General features: G+C 38.0%; 4 protein-coding genes across 5 annotated transcripts in view; 2 read left to right on the forward strand and 2 right to left on the reverse strand.

The window, feature by feature from the left end:
- Positions 1–5383, forward strand: part of LOC134743217 (cyclin-G-associated kinase) — a 37076-nt gene extending 31693 nt beyond the window's left edge. The window contains exon 19 of the mRNA XM_063676603.1: positions 1930–5383. Within this exon, the coding sequence (XP_063532673.1) occupies positions 1930–2040 (111 nt within the window). The 3' untranslated portion in view covers positions 2041–5383. The remainder of the gene's footprint in view (positions 1–1929) is intronic.
- Positions 5377–17591, reverse strand: LOC134743244 (pre-mRNA-splicing factor ISY1 homolog). Its single transcript, XM_063676652.1, has 7 exons — positions 17367–17591; positions 16850–16872; positions 11613–11776; positions 8152–8355; positions 7402–7551; positions 6736–6827; positions 5377–5633 (listed from the first exon to the last, which is right to left on the reverse strand). Exons 1-7 carry the CDS (start codon positions 17367–17369, stop codon positions 5469–5471), a joined length of 801 nt encoding a protein of 266 aa, XP_063532722.1. The 5' UTR covers positions 17370–17591; the 3' UTR covers positions 5377–5468.
- Positions 8705–11041, reverse strand: LOC134743221 (uncharacterized). Its single transcript, XM_063676620.1, has 2 exons — positions 9389–11041; positions 8705–9304 (listed from the first exon to the last, which is right to left on the reverse strand). The coding sequence occupies exons 1-2, from the start codon at positions 10932–10934 to the stop codon at positions 8724–8726; spliced, it is 2127 nt and encodes a 708-aa protein (XP_063532690.1). The 5' UTR covers positions 10935–11041; the 3' UTR covers positions 8705–8723.
- Positions 17592–18207: 616 nt separating the features above from the next.
- LOC134743233 (uncharacterized) lies at positions 18208–22425 on the forward strand. Of its 2 annotated transcripts, XM_063676638.1 has the most exons (7): positions 18208–18483; positions 19094–19286; positions 19881–19967; positions 20049–20241; positions 20499–20821; positions 20995–21128; positions 21468–22417. In XM_063676638.1, exons 1-7 carry the CDS (start codon positions 18295–18297, stop codon positions 21672–21674), a joined length of 1326 nt encoding a protein of 441 aa, XP_063532708.1. In that variant the 5' UTR covers positions 18208–18294; the 3' UTR covers positions 21675–22417. The 2 variants fall into 2 exon arrangements, with proteins under 2 accessions (XP_063532708.1, XP_063532709.1); XM_063676639.1 differs by lacking the exons at positions 20049–20241; positions 20499–20821 and having other exon boundaries at positions 21468–22425.
- Positions 22426–22670: the final 245 nt, after the last annotated feature.

Consider the following 22670-nt stretch of genomic DNA (forward strand, 5'->3'; position numbering starts at 1 on the left):
CGTCGTGACGAAGCCAGCCGGCGAGCCTGCCGATTCACCGCGAAAAAGTGCCAAATCCTACAAAATCCAGCCCGCAAAAAGGAGACGGGGGCGTGGCTGTGGCCGGGTCGAGAAGTTTGGAGACACGATATGAGCCTACCGCCGACCTCGAAAAATCGAAAATCGTTATCTCCCTCTCTATCGCTCTTGCATATTCGAGCAATAGAGCACATAACGATTTTTGATGTTTGCGGTAGGTTTTCTGGTGAAACGTTTCGACCGAGAAAATAAATCTTTTCTACGTTCAACGAAAAGTGGTGAAAAAAAAAATGCAGGAAAAGAAACTGATCTACTAAGAGGGCATATTTTTTAGAATAATTTTTATATATTATAAAATCGACTGAATGCGAAACTGAGCCCATTCTCCGAACTCCCCAATTCGAAAAACTATTTGTCTCTCTATCGCACTTACTAGACTACTCTTTTTTTAGAGAAAGATTGGAAAATATGCTTATTACCGTGAAAAAAAATCCCACAATTTTTATTTAATTTGTATATTTGTTTTTTTTAACGCTCGATGCTACAAGCATCTACGGTCCATACTTCCAGAGACAGTTAATATTTTTCTCATATCGACTGAAAGTGCTATTTTGGCGCTAAAGCAGACAGTTAGGTACTATACGGACAGGCGGACAGCCGTTTATGCTTGTTTTCTAGACCTATCTAAAGCATTTGACCTGGTTAATTATAACATCTTGTGGCAAAAGCTAGATAGTCTGGAAATGCCGGCCGAGGTTAGTAGTATTTTTAAATATTGGTACCATAACCAGGTCAATGTGGTCAGATGGGCGGATACATATTCACAGCCGTATGGACTAGAGTGCGGTGTGAGGCAGGGCGGGTTGACCTCGCCTAAGCTGTTCAACCTCTATATGAACGCGCTTATAGAGGAGCTCAGTAACACCCGTGTCGGTTGCCATATAGATGGAGTGAGCGTTAATAATTTAAGCTACGCTGACGACATGGTGTTGCTGAGCGCCTCAGCGTGTGGACTTGCCAAGCTCATCTCCATTTGCGAGCGATACGCAGCGAGCCATGGGCTAATTTATAATTCTAAGAAAAGCGAGTGTGTCGTCTTTAGGGTTAAGGGTAAAAGCCCACCGCTGTTTCCACCTGTTAAACTATATGGCCAATCACTAAAAGTTGTCGATAAATTAAAATATCTAGGTCATGTGGTGACATCCGACCTAAAAGACGACGACGACAATGAGCGCGAGCGCAGAGCGTTGTCCGTCAGAGCGAATATGATAGCCCGCAGATTTGCTCACTGCTCGAGGGAGGTAAAGCTCAGTCTCTTTAGAGCCTATTGTACTTGCTTCTACACCAGCAGTCTGTGGGCAGACTATACGCGTAAACGGTACAACGCTCTGCGCGTTCAATATAATAACGCGTACAGGGTGCTGATGGGGCTGCCTAGGTTCTGTAGCGCGTCAGCAGGGATGTTCGCGGAGGCGCGGGTAGACTGCTTCTACACCACTATGCGCAAGAGAGCAACCTCCCTGGTGCGCAGAGTCCGGGCTAGCTCCAACAGCATCCTGACCATGATTGCAGACAGGGTTGACGGTGTTTATTTGAACAACTGCTGCCTCATTCATGTGCGCAGGAACTTATAAATATTTAAATCTGTAAATAAATATATAATACGGAATTGATAATAATATAATTAATTTTGCTGTTACTAACCGTAGTATTAGATTACCCATAAGCATTACTAACACTGATTGATCCTAGTTGGTCGTTGAATAAAGAATTTAATTTTAATTTTTTTTTAATATCTCACACCGCACGTGTATTTTGCAATAACATAGCTCTTATTTGTGATCGCTGTTGGTCCTCCAATGTGTATAAATTTTAAATTGGTGAAAAATACTTCAAATATTTCGTTTTCAGCAAATGGGTACAGACAACGAAAACATCGCTAAAATGATCTTCATGGAGCTCAACAACGCCTGGAGCGACTTCGAAAACGACACCAAGCAACAGAATCTCTTCCAGTCTTAACTTAATAACGTAGGACGTTTTCATGAAACTAAAACTAGGGTCGGTATAAGATAGCTTGCCGCCACATTCGATTCTTTTACACATTAATTAGTGTTTATTGCGAGTTCATACATTTGCCACTAGGCGCAAGTAGCCAATGTATAAACTCGCAATAAACACTAATCAACGTGTAAACAGGTTGGCAATGTGAATGCCAGCCACACTCACCCCTATGCCACACTTATCCGTATTGACCTTACAGGATTTTTAAAAGCGCCGATAATTTATTGTCAACATTTCTAAACCATTGTTAAAACACTATTGTGCACAAAAACTAGATTAAAATAAACCTACTGGTGATGATTAAAATGCTTCCTTTTGAGTCCTTTTTTAATTTTACCGATTAAACCGAATCATTGGAAACTTGTTTGGTAACACCAATTGGTAGATGAATGTTGATTATTAATATTTTATGTAACCACTAATAGTGAAATATCCAATCTGTAATAACCTTTACTCTTTAAACCTGACAATATTATTCGTTACAGCAAAGTATTTATATTCTACCACATCTTTAGATGGCCTCTGTAGCCTATTCGATAGTGACTCTGCCTACGAATCCCGGTCAGGGCATTTATTTGTGTTTATCACAAATATTTGTTTCGGAGTTATGGATGGTTTCTATGTGTATAAGTATTTATACATATATAACTATATATCATATATATCGTAGTTTAGTGCCTACAATACAAGCCTTATTCAGCTTACTGTGGGACTAGGTCAATTTGTGTAAGATTGTCCGTATAATATTTATTTATTTACATTTTGATGTTGGCTAAGTCATACTTACATTAATACCTATTAAAGGAAAGGATACTCCATTAGCATTTACTGTTATACGAGAATAAGAGATCCGAAATATACGTATTCATACAAACGTTAGGTTTGTATTGGTACAGTACGTTATGCGTGGACTAATAAATACACCTGAAATTTACCAAAAAAGGACCCGTCTTTTTCGCTTCAATCTATAATTAGAAACAAGTGTTAGACGCAAAATTATTTACTTGCACATGCCCCCGACGTAGAAAAAAAAAATCAGTTGGTAAATTTAATTAAAGTAGATTTTTGACGTTAAACAGAAATAAATGTGCATGTTATATTCATTACATAACAATGTATTCATGATGCTGAAAGTTAAAATAATCGTCAAATGTATAATATTAAAACAATAAGTTTGTAGCGTTAGCACATCAAATTATTGCTGAAAAAAGAACTAAATAATGTATATTCGGAAATGTGGGTAAAAAAACGCCTTACGGATGTTATAAATAAGATATTCTGCCAAACAGCATTTCAGCAACTACTTTTGGGAACAGAATTTCAAGTTTAAATTATACAGATGTAGTGAACAGTCCTTTGCCATCGTGTTTTCTCGGAAACGTTCGTATTTGTATATTCAGTCAACCTCAGTATTTTTTGTAGGTACTGAAACTGATTGAAACAGCATAACACGTTTGTGCGTTTCCGTGAAAATACGATAGTAAAGGTTTATTGACTTACCCCCTTATTCATAAACGTCTACTAAAGTTGACAAGCCGCTAATAAACGTTTGTCCCTTTCCATCATACCAATACGTCGGAAAGGGACAAACGATTATTAGCGGCTTGTCAAGTATAGTAGACGTTTATGAATAAGGGGGTGCATCTGTAAGTGTTACAGCAATTCTCTTTAGTCAGCAATCTGTGCCTTCGAAATGCACGACATAAGGTTCATATTTGCTTGAGGGCAATAATTGTACTTGTATCATAACATAACCATTCGGAGCACGAGTACCACAACGGCTGAACTTAGAAAGTTCCTGTTCTTAATTCTATCTTTATGTTAAATGTTCAAATATTTGAAACAATAGCCAACTGAATATAGAATATCCGGAACAATTTTGTGGCTCAATAGCCGGATGAACATAATGTTAGAAAGTATCTTCTGAAATGTTGCATGGCTACAACGGCTTAGCGTGTTAGCTTCTACAATGCTGGATATAAAACAATGTTTACTTGTTTGGTAGCAAGTGCAATAATAATAATTTTAGATGTACAGTCATTTCGCTATGAGGTTTGTCAATTAGGATTACTCACTCGTAATTAAGAATAATTCATCTATTACGAGAAAAAAGTCACATAGAAAATACAGTTAGAGCTAATTCAATTCTAGATGTCGGTGTTCAAGTATTGTTACTGTGTTTATTGCAGAAACCACTTTATGGGAACCATTTCACAGAATTTACTGGTATATTATAATTGAACACTTTCGAGCAACGAACAAATTCAGACCTCTATGTTCAGGAAAAAGGCAATACGAAATACTTTTAGTTGCTTACATGTCTAGTTTTTGAAGGTTTCTACTGGAGCTTATTTTTTTTGCACCGAAAATATAGCAATATAAAAATACTATAAGATTCGTTATAAATAAAACTCCAATGTTAAACTGTGGTACTTATTAGGCTTATAAGATTTCTGGTTAGATGTGTACATTCCTAATGTAATTACGTGATTATATTTTGTAGGTTTTTCTCAGTTTGCAAGGTACACTTGTATCGCTATCATTGCACGCACCCAATACAATAAAATGTATGTGGGGTGCAAGATTTTTTGAGTTGACGCTGATTTATAAGTTTTGTACGATCTGTTTCGCTTTATTCATTGACATATATCTAAGGACGGGCCTTACGGGCAATAAGAATGGGGCCAGTACAGCGGTGTCACGCACACGAATTCGAGCCACTCGTGCAGTCTAACGCCACAACGCTGTTGTTTGATGAGTTCGCATCACGCGCGCGATTGGTCGCAACTAGTTATGTTAGACTGCACGATTGGCTTGAATTCGTGAGTGACATCGCTGAACTAGCACCATTCTTAGTGCCCGTAAGGCCCGTCCTAGATATGTCAATAGCCGGGTCCACACATAGCGAGCATATGCGCGAGGCAATTTCCTCGCGCACAAAACGGCCAGTGTAGACGTGCCTCGGCCGAGGCGGCGCGCGCGAGGCACGTCTAAAATAGCGATACAACACGCGCGCCTCGGTCGAGGCACTTCTACACTGGCCGTTTTGTGCGCGAGGAAATTGCCTCGCGCGTATGCTCGCTATGTGTGGACCCGGCTAATGGCCTTATTGTAGTCTGCAGATTAAATTTAATATTTTAATTTCAAGTTCTAGTTATATTTGTCTATGATTGTAATACTTTGAGCCAGTGAGTACAATCGCACGAAAGTGTGTGTTGAAATGTATATTTTGCTTAGTGATTATAATAGCTATGTGCAATTTATAATAAAATTGTTCAAATGAAAAGAAATGATTATGGAATTGATTCTGTTTTATTTCTTTCAGTCCTCTCGTTCTCATCCACAATTTTATTACACAAAATAAAAGGAAATATTAGAGTAGTTTGTCAGCTCTGTTCCATTTTGACGTCTAGGCAGCCGTATCGTTCTAGAAGTTCCTGCTTCTTCTTCCTGAGCAGCGCTTCCTCGATGTCTTTTTGCGAGGGCACGGCCACGTGAGAGGTGATGATTTGTGGTTCAGGGTCATCATCGTCGACTCGTTTGTCGTCGGGCTGTAGAAAAATAAGTTTTTAACACCTTGAACGTATAAGTGTCGCACGCCAAGCACATTGTCGTAAAGATGCAAGGATTGGGCCGCATTACAGTGTCGACTCACATTGCTAAATGATGTCCTGATAAACAATAACAAAACTTTTCAAGTGGCCTGACCTAAAAACTGTCTACAACATGCATTTATAGTATGAATTTTCTCAAATGATATTTAGGCCTCAGACACTAAATCGGTTTGCCGCTGTCTCTGTGAAATGTGACAAAGACAGCGGCAAACCGATGGAACGGCCTTAAACAAAAACCTTTTGTTTCTTTTATGGAGAGGCGCCTTAGTCGCGTGCCAAAGCAACCATGTCGTTAAAAAGCAACTATCGTGATACACTGATTTAAACTTTCACGATTTTTACTCATTATTATTCACGACGACGGGACTTAATCGCGTAAAATAAGCTTTAAATTTACCTCCCTTATTTACCCCTTCCCCTTCCCTTATTTTATTTATTTCCTTTATTTAAGTTTAATTTACGGAGGTAAATTTAAAACTTATTTTACGCGATTAAGTCCCGTCGTTGTGAATAATAACTATCGTGATAGTATTAAGGTTCAAAATGTAACAGCTCATTCTGAGATAACGAGTTTGGGTAATGAAGGACGATCGGACGATGCCTGTGTGGCGTCAGAATGAGCCGTTACATAATTTGAACCATATAAATACGACGGTAAAATTTCTTTTTGAACGAGTTTGTTCCCATTCAGTCACAACCGCTGAACAAAAGAAACAAAGGCTTTTGTTTAGCAGATTAGGGTGTGAGGCGTAAAAATCTTTATTTATTATAAGCCCATATTGTCCCACTGTTGGGCAAAGGCCTCCCTCTTATTCTTCCACGTATCCCTATCCTCGGAAGTCTCCCACCAGTCCTTGTCAAAGGAGTCCCGCTCGTCCCGCCATCTCCGCCGAGGTCTACCGTGACGCCTTACAATTCATGGGACCCAACGGGTGGCTGTTTTGGCCCACTGGTCATCCGGCGTAAAAATCATTTGAAAAAATGCATACTAGTTATACTGTTAGATCGAGTGTCCGAGGTCTGGAAATGTACAACTTACATCTTCTGGATAAATGTTTTCTTCTTCAGGCACGTCCTGGTCCTTGTTCTCCTCTTTGTTTCTCTTCCACTCGTCGACGGCTCGCGCTATCGCTGTAACGAATACGCTTGTTTATTTACAAGTCGCTTATATATTTACGGTTATTACTGAATGGCGCCATATATTTACGGTTATTACTGAATGCCGCCATATATTTTATTGTAACTGAATTTATTGTGACCATATAAAAACAGAACAATAAAGCGTCATCTACGTAAGCTGTCAAATTCGAAGCACGTATTTGTCTTAGACTATACACCTATAACTATTTAACCTTCGCTAAAGTGTAATCACGTAGAACTTATAAAAAATGAAAAAAAAAACATCGAAGTGCAAAAAAAAGTTAGTGTGCGGAAAGAGAAGAGTCGTGAAATGTATTGGGACACACACAGACTATCAAGAATTTCTTTGTTATAGTTCGTTTTATTAGCATTTGAAAAAAAGTAAACAATCTTGACGTGTTAATATGTGAATTAGTTTATATTACATATGAAAGCAAAATAATTTAAAATCGTATATGATTTATTATTGCAGTGACTTATTTTTCAAAAATAATTTTAGTAAAAAGACACGTCAAGATCGCTTACCTTTTTTCTAATGCTAAGAAAACCGAACTATAGGCGTCACCTTCTTTCTCTGCCTCCCGCTCGAGTGGGATCAAAAGCCCGTCGTCGTCATCCCGGTAGCCATAATAGTCGGCGTCGACGTCTCGCATGAGATCGGCGCGAGTGCGCCGCGGCGGCGGCGGCGGCTCCTGCTCGAACAGCTCTCTCACGCCTGTAACATACAGGTTCAAGTCACCTATATTGAATACGACATGTCAAATCATTTTAAAGTAATCTCCAAATCGAAAGACCACGGGGTAAATGAGCATAACACCCTGCCGATGTTGCCTTAGGTCAAGTAGCGGCGACAATGATTACAAAATATGCCAGTAGGTTACAGCAAATTTTTTTAAACATTGGTACAGTCTGTATCAAACATATAGGGACGGTCGAAAGTCAAAATATATCGGAACACATATTTCAACAATAACAAAGTACCGTGTTTGTTGAAATATAACAATGAGGGCTAACGCGTATGAACTTGCCGCTAGGGGCGCTAGTGTAGATGGTGGTCTTTTCCATAGTTCGAAATATCAAATGTCACTTGTCACTTCAATGACTGACAGCTGTTCTTTAGCTTCTTCAGCTGTTCTTAGCTGTCTTTTGGACCACCATCAACAGAGGCGCCAACTGGTGAGCAAAAAAACGATAGCCCTCATAACAAGGTGCTACGATATATTTGGCCACTTTGACTGTCACTATTTATTTGATGCTTATTATACTATACCTAATCTAATAAGTAATAGTCATTCATTTGTCACACTAATATTACCTGGCAGATCCTTAGCGGCCCCGAAGTATTTGTAGCCGCGGTTGCCCGGCACCTCGCGCCCGTCCTGGTCCAGCATCCGCGGCCCGACGCGGGCATGGTCGGGCCCGCCGAGTGCCTTGATCTGGACCTCCCAGTGTCGCTTCTCGCGCATCAGCTTGTTGATCTCGTCGTTCAAGTCGCGGATGCGGAACTCGCCTAGACCAGCTAAATAACAGAGTAAGTATTTTAGTGCTTATTTTAGGCATAGGCCAAACCTAAACTTATCTAACGATAGTGCTTGAAAAATGCCGAGAAATACCTATGTTACGCCAGTCGTGCGACGGCTTCTAAAATGAATGCCTAATAATAGTAATTGCTAATAGGCAGGCATACTGTTATTAAATGAGTTGTGACCTGATGAGAACCAGAATAAAGAAATACCTCTTTCGTAAATATCGTAGAAGAAAGTGACTTGACACTGCGAAATAGGGTCGCACGGTTGTGTACATTACGAATAAAGGTATAAGGGTATAACATTAAAAACTTGGTTAGGTGGAGTATGTAGATATGTATATTGAATTGATTAAAGCATATTATTTTGTTTTTTTCGCTTTCTTAGTCTTGGATGCCTTGACACTGGCTTTCTTTCCTTTTTCGCCTTTTTTGTTTTTAATCTTCTTTTTATCCTTAATTTTAGAATTGCTGACTTGTTGAGAGACTGTATTATTTTCAACGGGTTCGGACCCAGGAGCTTTTGGAGTCACAAGTTCTATTTCTAAATCGGTCTTTTTGTCTTTGGTTTCTAGTTTTTTCCCAATTTTGAGAATAAAAACATCCTTTTGTGAGTGCAATCTCTTCTCCATATCCACCGGCACGGAGCAGTTGGTCGGCGTAACATTTATAACTTTTCTGTTCTTTGTATCGTACGTTTTGAGCGGAGTATCGATGGTGTATTTAAGATTTGACGTGTAGGTGTTGTCTGTCTTGCGGATGTCCGAAGGCAGCTGGAACTGTATCTGGTCACCCGTGTTGTACGGGGTTTCTTCGCACTCACAAAGTTCCTGAATTTTCTCGTATCTTCCAACTCGTTCCACCTTCGTGCTTTTTGGTACTCGTATTTTCAACTCGTTGTCATTCATTTTTGTAAAAATTTCATCGTATCTCGGCATACCACCTAAAAATAAATGTAAAAGAATTTAAGTAAGTACAAATGTATGTTGTTAGCGTGAAAACTATTTAAGAGATTGAAATTTGTTACCTAGATTATTGTGATCCATATAACCTCCCGTGAAATGAGGTTTTCGAGTTGATAATGAAGAAATCTCTGACATCGGACTGGCACTCCTGGTAAGAGGTCTGCAGCTGTTTTTGCCGAGAACGTCTTCATCCAATAACACTTTTCCTTGTTCATCCATTTCCACTTTTTGACAAGAGTACATCGTCATACCGTTGCCCTCCTTCAGCAAACGTGAGGTGCCTTTTGGCGTCGGCGAAGCGGAAAATGCCGTCGTGATCTCTTTGCCCAAGAACGACATTCGCACGGACACCTCTATTATACCAATCGCATCGTTATCTTCGCTATCGCTGCAAAGTATATAAAACTGATTTTTGAGCATCGGAGTGGATGTGGTGCAAATAATATTATCTTTTGGCTGTTCATCGGCCCATTTCATACATAATTCTTCCCTCAAACTCAAGAATTCTTTAGTGTAATCCATCTTAGTTGTTCCTATTTTAGTTATACAATGTGAACATGGAGGTTGCTTGTTCAAATCTAAAACGATCTCAAAGTCCTTGATGGCACAAATTTTGTCGTACGTCATGGCAAACATGATGGATTTTCCAATATTTATTTTGAAAAAGTCTTCAACACAGCCGTTAGTATTCGAGTCGTATAATATTATGGGATGTTTGCCCAGAAAATGTGCGGATATAACGAGATTATTGCAGTCCATATCGAAGCAATCACATTTCATTTGAATTTTATTGATAATGATTTCTAATAAAAAGAGATGATACGGGAAATCAGTTATGTCTTCCGTATATTGTCCAAACCCGACTTCCGTGCGACAGATGTCCTCGGACAAATGCTTGATAGATTGCCTGAGAGTATTGGCCTCGTGTGTAAGTATTTTACTCATCTCTGCAATTTTATCTATATTCGTGTCTAAAGCTTCCGAATGTGAGACAGACGTTTGCAAAGCCAGTTTTTTCACCGAATCATTTAACTGCTCGATATGTTTACTAATACGTTGGCCTTGTGGTTCAAGGTTGGCAATCGTATCTTTTGTGTCCTCTTTACTTGCCATTTTTTGACTTGCGTTTGAAATGCTGAGTTTGTTTTTTAATATATCATGAGACATTTGTTTCGCCGGTGAGTGAGTTCTACTGCCCTTTGCAGGTGAACCTTTAACGGAAATGCGGGGCGATGTATGAGAACCTATTTTTGGAGATGAAATAGATGCCTGTCGACTTCCAACTAACGAGTTTCGTTTAGGTTCTGATTGAACAATAGGCTCTCGTTGAATGCTAGGTTTTCGTTGAATGCTTGGCTGCCTTGGAGGGCTTAGTCCTCGTTGAATGCTCGGTTGTCTCGGAGGGGTCGGTACTCGTAGAATGCTTGGTTCTCGCTGAATACTTGGTTCTCGTAGAATACTGGGTTCTCGTTGCATGCTTAGCTCTCGTTGAGGGCTTGGACCCCGTTGTATGCTTGGTTCTCTTTGAGGGCTTGGATCTCGCTGAATGCTAGGTTCTCTTGGCGAAGCTCGTGCGGGAGACGGGGCCCTTTCCGAAACATTGTCCATTGCAGGTAAGGCTTTATGGCAACTGCTTTACTTTAAATTTTGACTATTTAACTGTGAATTTATTACATCCTAAAACTGTTATATTTTAGAGATCTTTTTTGACAAAAACAGCATGGCCTAATAGATTATTTTTAAATTTCCTTGAATAAAGTACAAGGTACGAGTACAGTGCAATTGGATAAAATATTTTGTATTCGTTAGTGAGCAACGGTTGACGTCAAAAAATGGCTAACCCAAATTATAATGAGTGACAAAGAGCAAGACGAAGCAAGACGTAGTCATGAATTTTAATGCATTTAAACTGCCTTTGCAAATGAACTATCCTTGGAACCTGACCTGGATGGTGACAGTGATACATACCGTTTTGAATAATATGCGTGAGCGTGACCTTGTTATCGATCTGGCGAACGGTTTGCAGACGCCACGTTTGGGCCTCCGGGAGGTCGGTGCACTCTGAAGCGAGATAGTGCCGGCGCTCCCGCTGCCATTCTATTGGAACTGTCCTGATACGGTGACAGTAAAACATGATAAACATACCGTTCTGTATCTGCGCGATTTGCAAACGCCACTTCTCGGCCTGGGGGAGGCCGGTGCAGTCTGAAGCGAGGTAGGGCCGGCGCTCCCGCTGCCATTTTATTCGAACTGTCCTGATATGACAGTAAAACATAATATACATACCGTTCTGTATCTGCGCAACCTTCTTAGCGATCTCGCGGACGATTTGCAGACGCCACTTCTCGGCTTGTGGCAAATCGGTGCACTCAGAGGCGAGGTAGGGCCGGCGCTCGCGCTGCCCGCCCGTCTCCTGCACCTGCGCGGCCCGCCAGCGCGCTAACGTCGTCCTGACACAAGCGTAAATTCAATAAAGCCATTGACAGATATAGAGGTACTGTACATGAGCAGTTAAAATAGAAGGTGTTCAGATATTTGTCAGCTCCTTGGCTGCTCCAATATTTTATTCATCATACTATCCTGGCCGGTTTCGACCACACGGCGACTGTTTAGTACTGATTATTGAGAGCGACGCTCGTGAGCTCTCAGGTGGCTGACATAACCGATTTTAGCAGCAAATGTACGGGCCGCATGATTCACTGCAGGTCAGCACCCCTCCGACAAAATTGTTATTGATGACCGCAGGTGGTCGGGCCTTTTAACTCGTCACGCTTCGCATGGAGATCTACTCGCCTCTGCTCTTCGAAGGCTTGCTCCAAGACTTTTGTACTCACTGTATGCCTCCACTTCGGCCGATCTTGTGCCGAAGCCTCCCAGTGCGATGGTTTAATGTCACATCTCCGCATGTGGCGCTTTAGCACATCTTTGTAGCGCAATAGTTGGCCGCCCTGTTTCCGCTTGCCATTTGGCAGCTCAGAGTAAAATATGTGCTTAGCCACTCTGTCATCGGACGCATTAAATAGGCTTCAATGCCGCTAACATTAGAACTTTCTGACACGATCCGACCACCCCATATTTAATTATTGTTTATTGGTATAAATAGGTCAAATATACCTGTCTTACTGAATAGAGACCTTTCGAGATATTTATTGCTTATAACAGGAAGTAATACTGCAACACGTATATAAAAAAAAAGTGTAAAAATTTGAGAGAATCAGATTATTTTAAAGTATCGTATATATTACTATGTTCTAAGGGTATGGATCTGTCTGAGGGACTTTTTAAGCCATATCTGATATAAGGTTTAATTTTTACTTACTTTAGGGACTTTATTATGCTATAATATATAATTTGGACAAGCCTATCGAGCTTGATTTGAGACTATTTCACCGACTCCTTGGTCTGATTTAAAGAAACAAAACGTTAATACTTTAATAGTAATAGCCTTTATTTCATGCTTCTTTTTTTTACAATTACATAAAATTTCAATTATTATTGGTTTATTATTTGTATGTCGCTTGTGCGGAAAAGGCTTCCCCCAGGCCAAAGGTTAATATGCTGCCAAAACATGTTACCTAAGTGTGCTTTTCATGATTGCTCAATTGAGCATCCACAGAATAAATGTGGTGAGTTTTTATTTTTACATAAAAACTACTTTTTCGCAACATTTTGGAATCCCGTAAATTTCGGACGCAAGCGGAATGAGGGAGACAGCTAAAAGAATCTACCAAAATCCAAAGCCTAGAGGACATTCATGGCATTGAACCATGGCTAGAACAGGTCGATAGATAGAAACGCTCCATGATAGTTATATTACTTATATTGGATACCAAAGTCGTAAGTAACATGCCATATTCTCTAAAAGGCCACCATGCAGATCCAAAACTTTTTTTTTAAACTAATAGAAATAATTAAACTATGCCCAGATGTTTTGTTTTACGAATCATATGTTAGTAGGTTTTTTTTTTTATGTAATATTGTCAAACCTCAAATTTTCTTGTAGTATTTGTCCATGATTGTTATTGTTACTGGGGAGGATTGGGTAAATTTTGTCCAAACCATATGCTTTACGTCGAGCTCCCAGGACGAAATGTGTACCTTATTAAAGGACTAATTAAACACATGTGTAATTTTTGAATAAAAATATAAAAACAAAAAAAAAAGGCTAAGTAAAGTTTTTCCCATAATTAACGATACGGTCTTTAAAACATTTTTCTAGACTGATTGCGGTTTAACATATGAATTCAAGATTAAAATGGGTTAAACTTATAACAACCAAGACGAATAGCGGTCATCGTGGGGAATTATGACCGTAACCCTCCAACGAAAGAACCACAAATAAATCAAACAAATAAACCAGTAAACCCAGCGAAATAAAACAACCAAAAACTACACAACGGAACCTTAAACAAAAAAACAATTTCAAAACAAATGAAGAGCCTGTACGCAGAAAAAAACTACAAAATGACATTAAAACAGAGACAACATTGAAAATTTGCACCTATAATGTACGTTCTCTAGCATCAGTAGAAAAATATATAGAGTTAAACAACGCACTCGGTAAAATAAACCATGACATAGTAGGATTAAGTGAAGTTAGAAGAATGGGCAGCAGTATAGAAGAATACGAAAACAATATTCTCTGCTACTATGGAGAAACCAAAGGGCTGAACGGAGTGGGGTTTATAATAAAAAAGAATCTGAAAAACCAAATCACGAATTTCATAGGACTCTCAGAAAGAGTAGCACTGCTTCAGCTCAACATAGACGGGGCAGAACTTTCGATAATTCAGGTATACGCCCCCACAGATAAATCAAACGACGATGAAATCCAAAAATTCTACAACGACATAGACAAAGCTCACTCCCTAGCCGGCAACGAAATAATCGTCATGGGAGATTTCAACGCAAAAATAGGCTACCCCAAGAAGGAAGAAAATCTAATTATGGGCAAGTATGGCTACGGAGACCGAAACAAACGAGGAGAAAGACTGTTAGACTATGCATTAGGAAAGAAACTCTTCATAATGAATACCTTTTATAACAAAAGATCGAACAGAAGATGGACCTGGATATCACCTGACCAAAACACCAGGAATGAAATAGATTTCATAATGACAAACCAACCAGCACATATCACTAATTTCGAAGTCCTGAATAATGTACTATTTCCATCAGACCACCGACTTCTGAGAGCAACATTTAACTTAAAACTTCCTAAAAAGAGTCGAAAAAACTTCCATTCCTCGTTGAAAAGCCTAAAGACAGAAGAGGAAATACAAAGTTATATCAGAGGCTTAGAGACAAAACTAGGAAACAAAACAGAAGATACAAATGTTCAAGATTACTACAATAAGATAGAAAAGTCAATAATAGACAGCGTAACACAGAAGACTAAGACTGACCACACAAAAACAAACAAAATCTTTAGCGACCATACAATACAACTCATAAAACAACGCACAGAACTAATGTATAAGAAAGACAAAGATCAAGATATGAAGAAAGAACTTACCCGGCTGTTCAAGGAAACAAAGAAATCTATAAGAATAGACTACAGGAATCACAGGAAGGAAGTAATAACAAGGAACCTAAAGAAACACAGAAGTACAAAGAGAGCTTTAAAAGAACAATCTAAACAAATCATGGATACAAAAACTTGGACAAGACAAAGAAGAAACAAAAACAAGGAAAGACGTAATAAATCATGCTACACACTTTTACGAAGAACTCTACAGAATGAAAGACTACAACCACATACAAGAGGAAACACCCATTGCGAATAACGTAAACTTGCCAGTAAAGCAGATCGAAGAAAAAGAAGTTTATGAGCACATAAAGCAGCTGAAAACCGAAAAAAGCCCAGGTCCTGATGGAATAACAAACGAAGCTCTAAAACATGGTACACCAATCCTGCTTCAACATATAACACATCTATTCAATATGGTACTTAATTCCGAAACCATACCAGAGCAATGGTGTACATCCGACATAATATTGCTGTACAAGAAAGGCAACTCCTTAGACATCGGTAACTATAGGCCAATCAGCTTACTGGCGAGCATATACAAACTGTTCTCCTCAATAATGTTAAGGCGAATATCCAAAACAATTGACGACTCACAACCAAGAGAGCAGGCTGGTTTCAGGGCAGGTTTCAGCACCACTGATCACATACAAGCACTAGAACAGATGATAGAGAAGTATAAAGAGTTTAATAGGAACCTATACGTCGCCTTTATAGATTATAGCAAGGCATTTGATAGCATCAATCACAGCGCAATCTGGAATGCATTGAAACAGCTTAATGTGGACCAAAAATACATTAATATTATAAAGAATATATACGCGAAAAGCACCAGCCGAGTCAAGCTGGAGACAAGAGGGAAACAGATAAGGATAGAAAGGGGAGTCCGACAAGGAGATCCTTTATCACCCAAGATCTTTATTGCTGTCCTGGAAATCATATTTCGGAATCTCAAATGGGAATCAAAAGGCATCAATCTGGAGGGCCAGTTAATAAACCATTTGAGATTTGCAGACGACATAGTCATAGTAGCTGAAACTGCAACAGAACTAAGAGTGCTTATAAACCAACTAGACGAAGAAAGCACCAAAGCAGGCTTACAAATGAACACAAATAAAACCAAAATAATGACAAACAGCAAACAAATACAAATAAATATCAATGGCAACAACATAGACTATGTAGACCAATATATATATCTAGGAAAGCAACTGTCCTTTACAACAATAAACAACGAAGAAGAGGTAGAAAGGAGAGCCAACATAACCTGGAGGAAATTCTGGTCACTGCAAGAAATCCTAAAAGGCAAATACAGCTTAAACCTAAAAAAGATAGTGGCAGATACATGCCTTCTACCGAGCCTGCTCTATGGGTGCCAAACATGGACTTTTACAGATAAAATAAAGAGAAAGATAAGAACCACCCAAAGAGCCATGGAGAGGAGCATGCTCAACATAAAAAAGATACAAAAAATAAAGAGTACATCTATAAGAGAAAAAACAAAGTTACAAGACGCACTAACTCAAGCCCTCAAATTAAAATGGCGGTGGGCAGGACACATCGCACGGTACAAAGACCATAGATGGACAATATTGGCAACGAAATGGAAAGGCCCAAGTGGCAAAAGGAAAGTAGGAAAGCCATATAAACGATGGCTGGACGATATAAAAGAAATTGCAGGGAAAGACTGGCTAAACAAAGCGGAAGACAGGCAGAAATGGAGAGAATTGGAGGAGGCCTACACCCAAAGAGGGGTCCAAATTAAATAAATAGATAGTAAATAGAATACATAAACCTAACACTAACTACTAACTATAAGAAACTTACTAACCAATATGCTAAAACTTCTAATGTAAAACAATTGTAAATTGGAAATAAAGGGCTTTTTTTTTTTTTTTTTATTTTTTTTTTTTTTTAAACTTATAACATAAAATTTACTCTATTTTTTTAAATTTACTAGAGCACAGTTAGAATATGAAGTTATTAGTTTACTCACATTGCCTTCTCAGCATTACGAGCCTGTAAAGAGTGAAAATCACAGTAAGATTTAAGAATGTCATATATTTACAGGTACAGCTAAAGTTGCTGAACTAGTAGTAGTATTCATATATGTTACAAATACTTGATGTAATTAATGTCTTTGATGGTGTGATCTAGAGTTTAAACTTTGACCCGGGAGCCACAGCCAGGCCGTTACTGCACTTTCGCAGGCAAGATTGTATGGAGTTTAGCACGTTTCGCAGAGAGAATTTACAGGCTCGCTGGTCGTAATTTCGAGGTCTGTTGTAATCTAATGTGAATGCTAGTGTATGAATAATTACGATGTTCTTATTTTTGTAAAAAAATATACCTACTAAACACCGGATTTTAAAATGTGGCTTAATATTAAAAAAGTATATGAGAACGGTGCAGGTACTAAATATTATTTGCGCAGGTGCAAGGGAAACAATTTATTAGGTAGAAAATGATAAATACTCCGATGAAAAAATCATTCCATTTTAAGGTTAACTTACCATTTTTGGAAATTGTGGACGTCGGTTAAATATCTAATAACTAGTAATTAATATATGCTAATATTGGCTAAGCTTTGAACTGATCTTTTCTCAGCAAAATTAATATTGTTTTCATATCAATTATTTTGTCAAAACACGAACGAAAGCGGCTATTTATTTTAATGCAATATCAATATCACCAAAGAGCATATAATCACTACGTTAATATCACCATATCAGCAACCAATCCACAATATGTCAATTGTCAAAATTACTCAAAATGTTAGGAAGCGTTCAGAAAATCCGCTCCAAAGTAGTTATAGCCACAGTTATAGCACTTTGGAGGGGATTCCTTCAACCATATATTATACTACTCTTTGCCTTCAACCCTACCAGAGCTAAATAGAGATAAAAAATCTTAGTATGAATTATAACCTAATTTTTTGTGATCTATTTTCATTTTTGTTAGTTGGTTATAAAGAATGCTGTATATCACTCAATCATACACATCACACACACACACCGAAACATAGTGAAGTTATAGTTCCGAGTATAATTGAGTATATGAACGTTCTTCTTGAATGCTTCAATAGGCATGTTCGAAAACAACTAAATACCTAGAATAAAAAGCCACTGAAACAAAATACAAAAAAAAAAACCTCCGTGAACTTAACAATTTTTCATTCAAACTGCTAATAAAATTAACCAATTTTTACCAGTTTTTTATTTCAAGAGTAATAATATAAATCATTTTTGTCGTGTCTATTTCTAATTAATACCTCGTTATATAAAATTATGAACGAAACTCATCCAATGCCATTCTGTCATGTTGACATTTCAAATTCAATTTTATTTTGTTTACAAGTTGGTTGATGGAAATGGTGGAGGTTTTAAAATTCAGGAATATTTCTATAAATAATGATAAATAGTTAATCATAAAGCTCCGACCATGAGTGCTCCTGGTACCAAGTCTCCTTTGGATAATGAGATGATATATCGCTACTCAACAACTGCCGGCTGGGATGATATTCCGACAGAAATATTTATCTACATTTTTAAGAAACTGAACATTACATCACTTAGATGTTGTTTTGCTGTTAACAAGAAATGGAGAGAAATAGCAACATGTATTTGCGACGTAAGAAACACACTATACTTAAATCATAATATTTCTTTTCATGTCCATTTTAGACCAAGCTAAGTTGGCAGCGATTTTGATAGCCCACTGTGCAAATGTTATTTTAAACGTCAAACTTCTATTTAAATAACACTTGCACAGTCAGGGCTATTAAAATCTCTGCCAGCTTAGCTTGGTCTAACTTATTTATAAGAAAAAAATGTTTGTTTACTTTATTTACTTTAGTAAAGTGCTACTTTACCGCACTAGTGCAACAGTTAGCACATCACGTAACTAAGTCGAAAATTTTAACTGCCATATGTACTGTAATATATTGTATGATACATGTGCGAATAGGCAATTCGCACACGCAACTCGCGGTTAGGTAACCCGTGTCGATTTAAAACACTCCCTTCGGTTGTGTTTTAATTTATCGCCACTTGTTGCGAATTTCCTATTTTTCGCACTTGTATCGTAATGTACTATAAGAATAATGGCATTAATATCTATCTATTAGTCATATTAAAGTTCATTAAGGAAAAGGAAGTGAATTTAGGACATGCTTACTTACCATAGTTTTGTTTTTATTTTTCAGAAATAGATTTTACTCATTTGATTTTTATGTCTACAGAATCAATATTTATGGCAGGCATTGGCAGAAGATGGAATGGTGAATAATGGTATGACACAACAGCTTAAGACCACTCTCAGCTGGAAAGACTTGTACTTTAACTCGTTCTTATGGACTAAATTGCCATCAGCTGTTGCTCTCAAACTTCATGAAGTGGAAAAGTCAGATGTCAGAAATATGCATGTCTATAAGGGTACTATAATACATATGACTTTATAGTACATCAACATAGTTCCAGATTTGGCTTCTTATCTGAAATAGGCTACCTTTAAATACTTACCTACACACATGAAATAGGTGGAAAAAATGCCAATAAACTCTTCTTAGAATTTATCTCATTGCATAGTGTTGTCTCCTAGACAAGTATTTATAGCTTGGACTATATGTTTAGAAAGAAATATGAGAATTTATGTTCATTTTAAACACTTCTTTATAAAAAGGCTGCTTCTTTATTAAAAAAAAATGACATCATCGTCCCCTGGACAACTAAACAGAATAATAAAAATTAGTTGTTATTGCATGTTATATTAAATGTAGTGGCAAAGCCATATGTATAGGTAGAATGTGTAAATATGTTGTTTTTTTGTTTATTTTCTGTGTTCAACTTTAGTTTGCAACTACTAAGCCAATTTTAAGAATATGTACTTTCAATAACTTAATGGTCTGAGTACCATATGCTACATTTTACCCTCCTTCCAAAAAATTGGTATTTATTAACATCTGCTTCAGTTATGAAAACAATGCTGTACTTAGTGTAGGTTTTTTTTTAAATTTTAAACTGTTTCAGACAAAATAATAGTTGTGCACCCAAATAGTGTTGAATGCTATGATATTGAAAGTTTTCAAGTCATTAAAAGTATTTTGACACTGAATTGTAAGTTGTTGTATTTTTTGAATTATATCTTTGTCAAGTAAAGGAAGGTAGGTGTGTAATTTGACAACATTCTATCTCCAGGTGTTGATGTACAAGAATCAGATGATATATTAATGGTAGTCACTGACAACAACTATGACAGCAATACACACAGAGTGACCATGTTCATCAAGTTGGACAAAGATGAGGAAATAAATATTCAAAATTTTCATATTCCTTTGAGAATGCCTGGGAATGGATCTATACATGCATTTGTAGAGTCTTTGCATTGGCGGTAAGGTACTATTTTTAGGTTACTTGGTAAAAACCTAAAGGTTGTCTGAAAGAGATCGGTTTTTAGCGATAAGACCGCGTTGTTTACCTTTACTTCTGTTGCTGTTTTCTTTATGTATTGTTTTCTTATTGAGGTTTGCAATAAATAGTATTTGTATTGTATTGTAAAAAAACATTCTGTATAGTGTATATTTATATATTTTTTTATTAATGTTTAGGTATTTGGTACATAACTAATGTTACCTACTTTTTTTGTAGATTGATCGGAAATCGTGTATATGTAATTGATAAAAAATGTGTCCTTTGGGAATGCTCTGCTATAAATAGAGTTCTGTCAGTCAAAGCGCTAGCAAAATATTACGGAGAAATCCCTAGAACACGAAGTTCGATCATCCACGTCATTAAGGAAGATGTGTACATTTCGTTAAAGTGGGGTCATTTATTAACGGTCACAAAAAACAGTAGAATGTTTCGAAAAGTTAACACGACGGAAGTACCTACAAAAATGATCGAAAACTCCAAATTAAATATGACAACGTCATGCAGGAAAGGCTTCACCACTTTCAACGCCTTTATAAAATGTAAGCTTATATTTCATACTTATAACTAACATTTATTTGTTATCAATTTTCCATAGTCATGTACCAGTATGGCCTGAATATTCACCTCGTAAAATATGGCTAAGGGTTGAGAAAAATCCTGTATTATATGTACCTATATATAGGTATCCATTAAACTAATGCATATTTTTCAGTTCCTTTTGCCGTACAATTTGTCGATGTAAGTGTAGCACCACTCAACATGATACATTACCACTATGACGATCCTGAGATGACCTGCGCCCTGCAGCACGGGGACGTGATAATTCGAGGATTCGTAGACGGAGAGGTAATATGCTTATTTTAGATTGTAGCCACTCATTTTGAGATGGGTCAATTTTTATTATTACTCCTTGCCATAGTTGTGTCTCCTGGGTCACGGGCTTAAAATCATAAATAAAGAATATATACAGTTAGTTTGGTAATTATGTTTAGTATGTTTGTTAAAAACCCATTTACTCAACCTCCACCTGTTCAGTTCAACAACGACATGTAACTTTAGATATGTAAATAAGTACTGTAGTTTTCTAACTGTGTCTCCTGGCTGACTACATAGGTATTTATAAAATAAAATTATGGTTGAGCCAAATGTACTTACTTAATTAAATGATAGCTATTTACATTTCAGATAGCAATAAATTTGTTGAGGGATGACTTTAAATATAATTTAAACGTGCAGCAATTCGATCAGGATGAAGTGAAAGAGCCTGCTGTTATAGCGCTGGATATCTGCGAGCTTAAAGGCATGCACAAGCTGTTTGTGGCCACTAAACATAAACTGTACAATATACTCCTCAAGTACCCGAACGACAGGCAGGAGACTAGAACGAAATGATGTCTATGTCAATCTTCATAACTTGGTAAGCGTGAAGTTTCCCGTTTCATTATTAGATGCGTTACATGAAATATCGATTCAACTTTTTCTTAGTCCAACGAAGTAAACTGTAAACTTTGTTGAAAATACAATTATAAGTAGTAAGATAAAATATTTCTTTAGGTATGCAAGGCCTTTTGTTACGTGCGAGTTCTAGTGAGAGATATGAGTAGGTACCTATTATTAATTATACCTACTTGGTGCTATTAATGTCTGTGATTCATTTAGTTATTCACTTAGGACACGTTAAGCTGGGTGTTTGTCGTTATTTTATAAAGAAAATATTTATTTAATCTTAATTGCTTATAAAACCTAATTTTAATTGTCCTTGGATATCACGGGCCTATGCATCCCGGTCTTTTGATAGGCTTGCGTGGGGATATAGATCCAACACGTAGAGGCCCCCTTGGAGAGCTTTAATGTCATGTACGCCTGCTGGAACCCGTTCACAGGCGCAACAATAGACACCCATGAACCGGTCGCAGCAGGCATTGGGACTATTGTAGAAAAAGTAAACAGTATACCGGTCTATGGATTGAAGTTTGGGTGGACAATGAGACTGGGCTATTGTAAAGAAGTCCGGACACCTGCCATAACAATGTTAAAACACGTTATCGAGGCAGGTGGTGACTTGCCGCTGACTAGATGGGCCCCTGAAACTGCCGTCGTGAAGACGACCAGAAGCAACGCCGGTATGAGCGGCTCAGGGGTGTCGAGAGGTGTGCGCCGCTTTCTACCCAGTGTCTGTTAACAGCCACTGTGCCAACTCGCGTCTTATGCATCTTTCACTTCCACCCCTGGAGCATATAGCTCTTACGACTCCCCTCTGGACGGCCAATGAAGGCAAGCCAGAGCGGAGAGTCCTGCGGGTCCCCTTGGGGTCCACTCTGACCGACGAAGTGCCGGAGACGGAGACCCTGACCGACTCTCTGGAGCACTCGGGTCCGTGGGGTCGTC

The sequence above is a fragment of the Cydia strobilella genome, chromosome 7 (genome assembly GCF_947568885.1).
Source record: "Cydia strobilella chromosome 7, ilCydStro3.1, whole genome shotgun sequence".
NCBI classification, from domain to species: domain Eukaryota; kingdom Metazoa; phylum Arthropoda; class Insecta; order Lepidoptera; family Tortricidae; genus Cydia; species Cydia strobilella.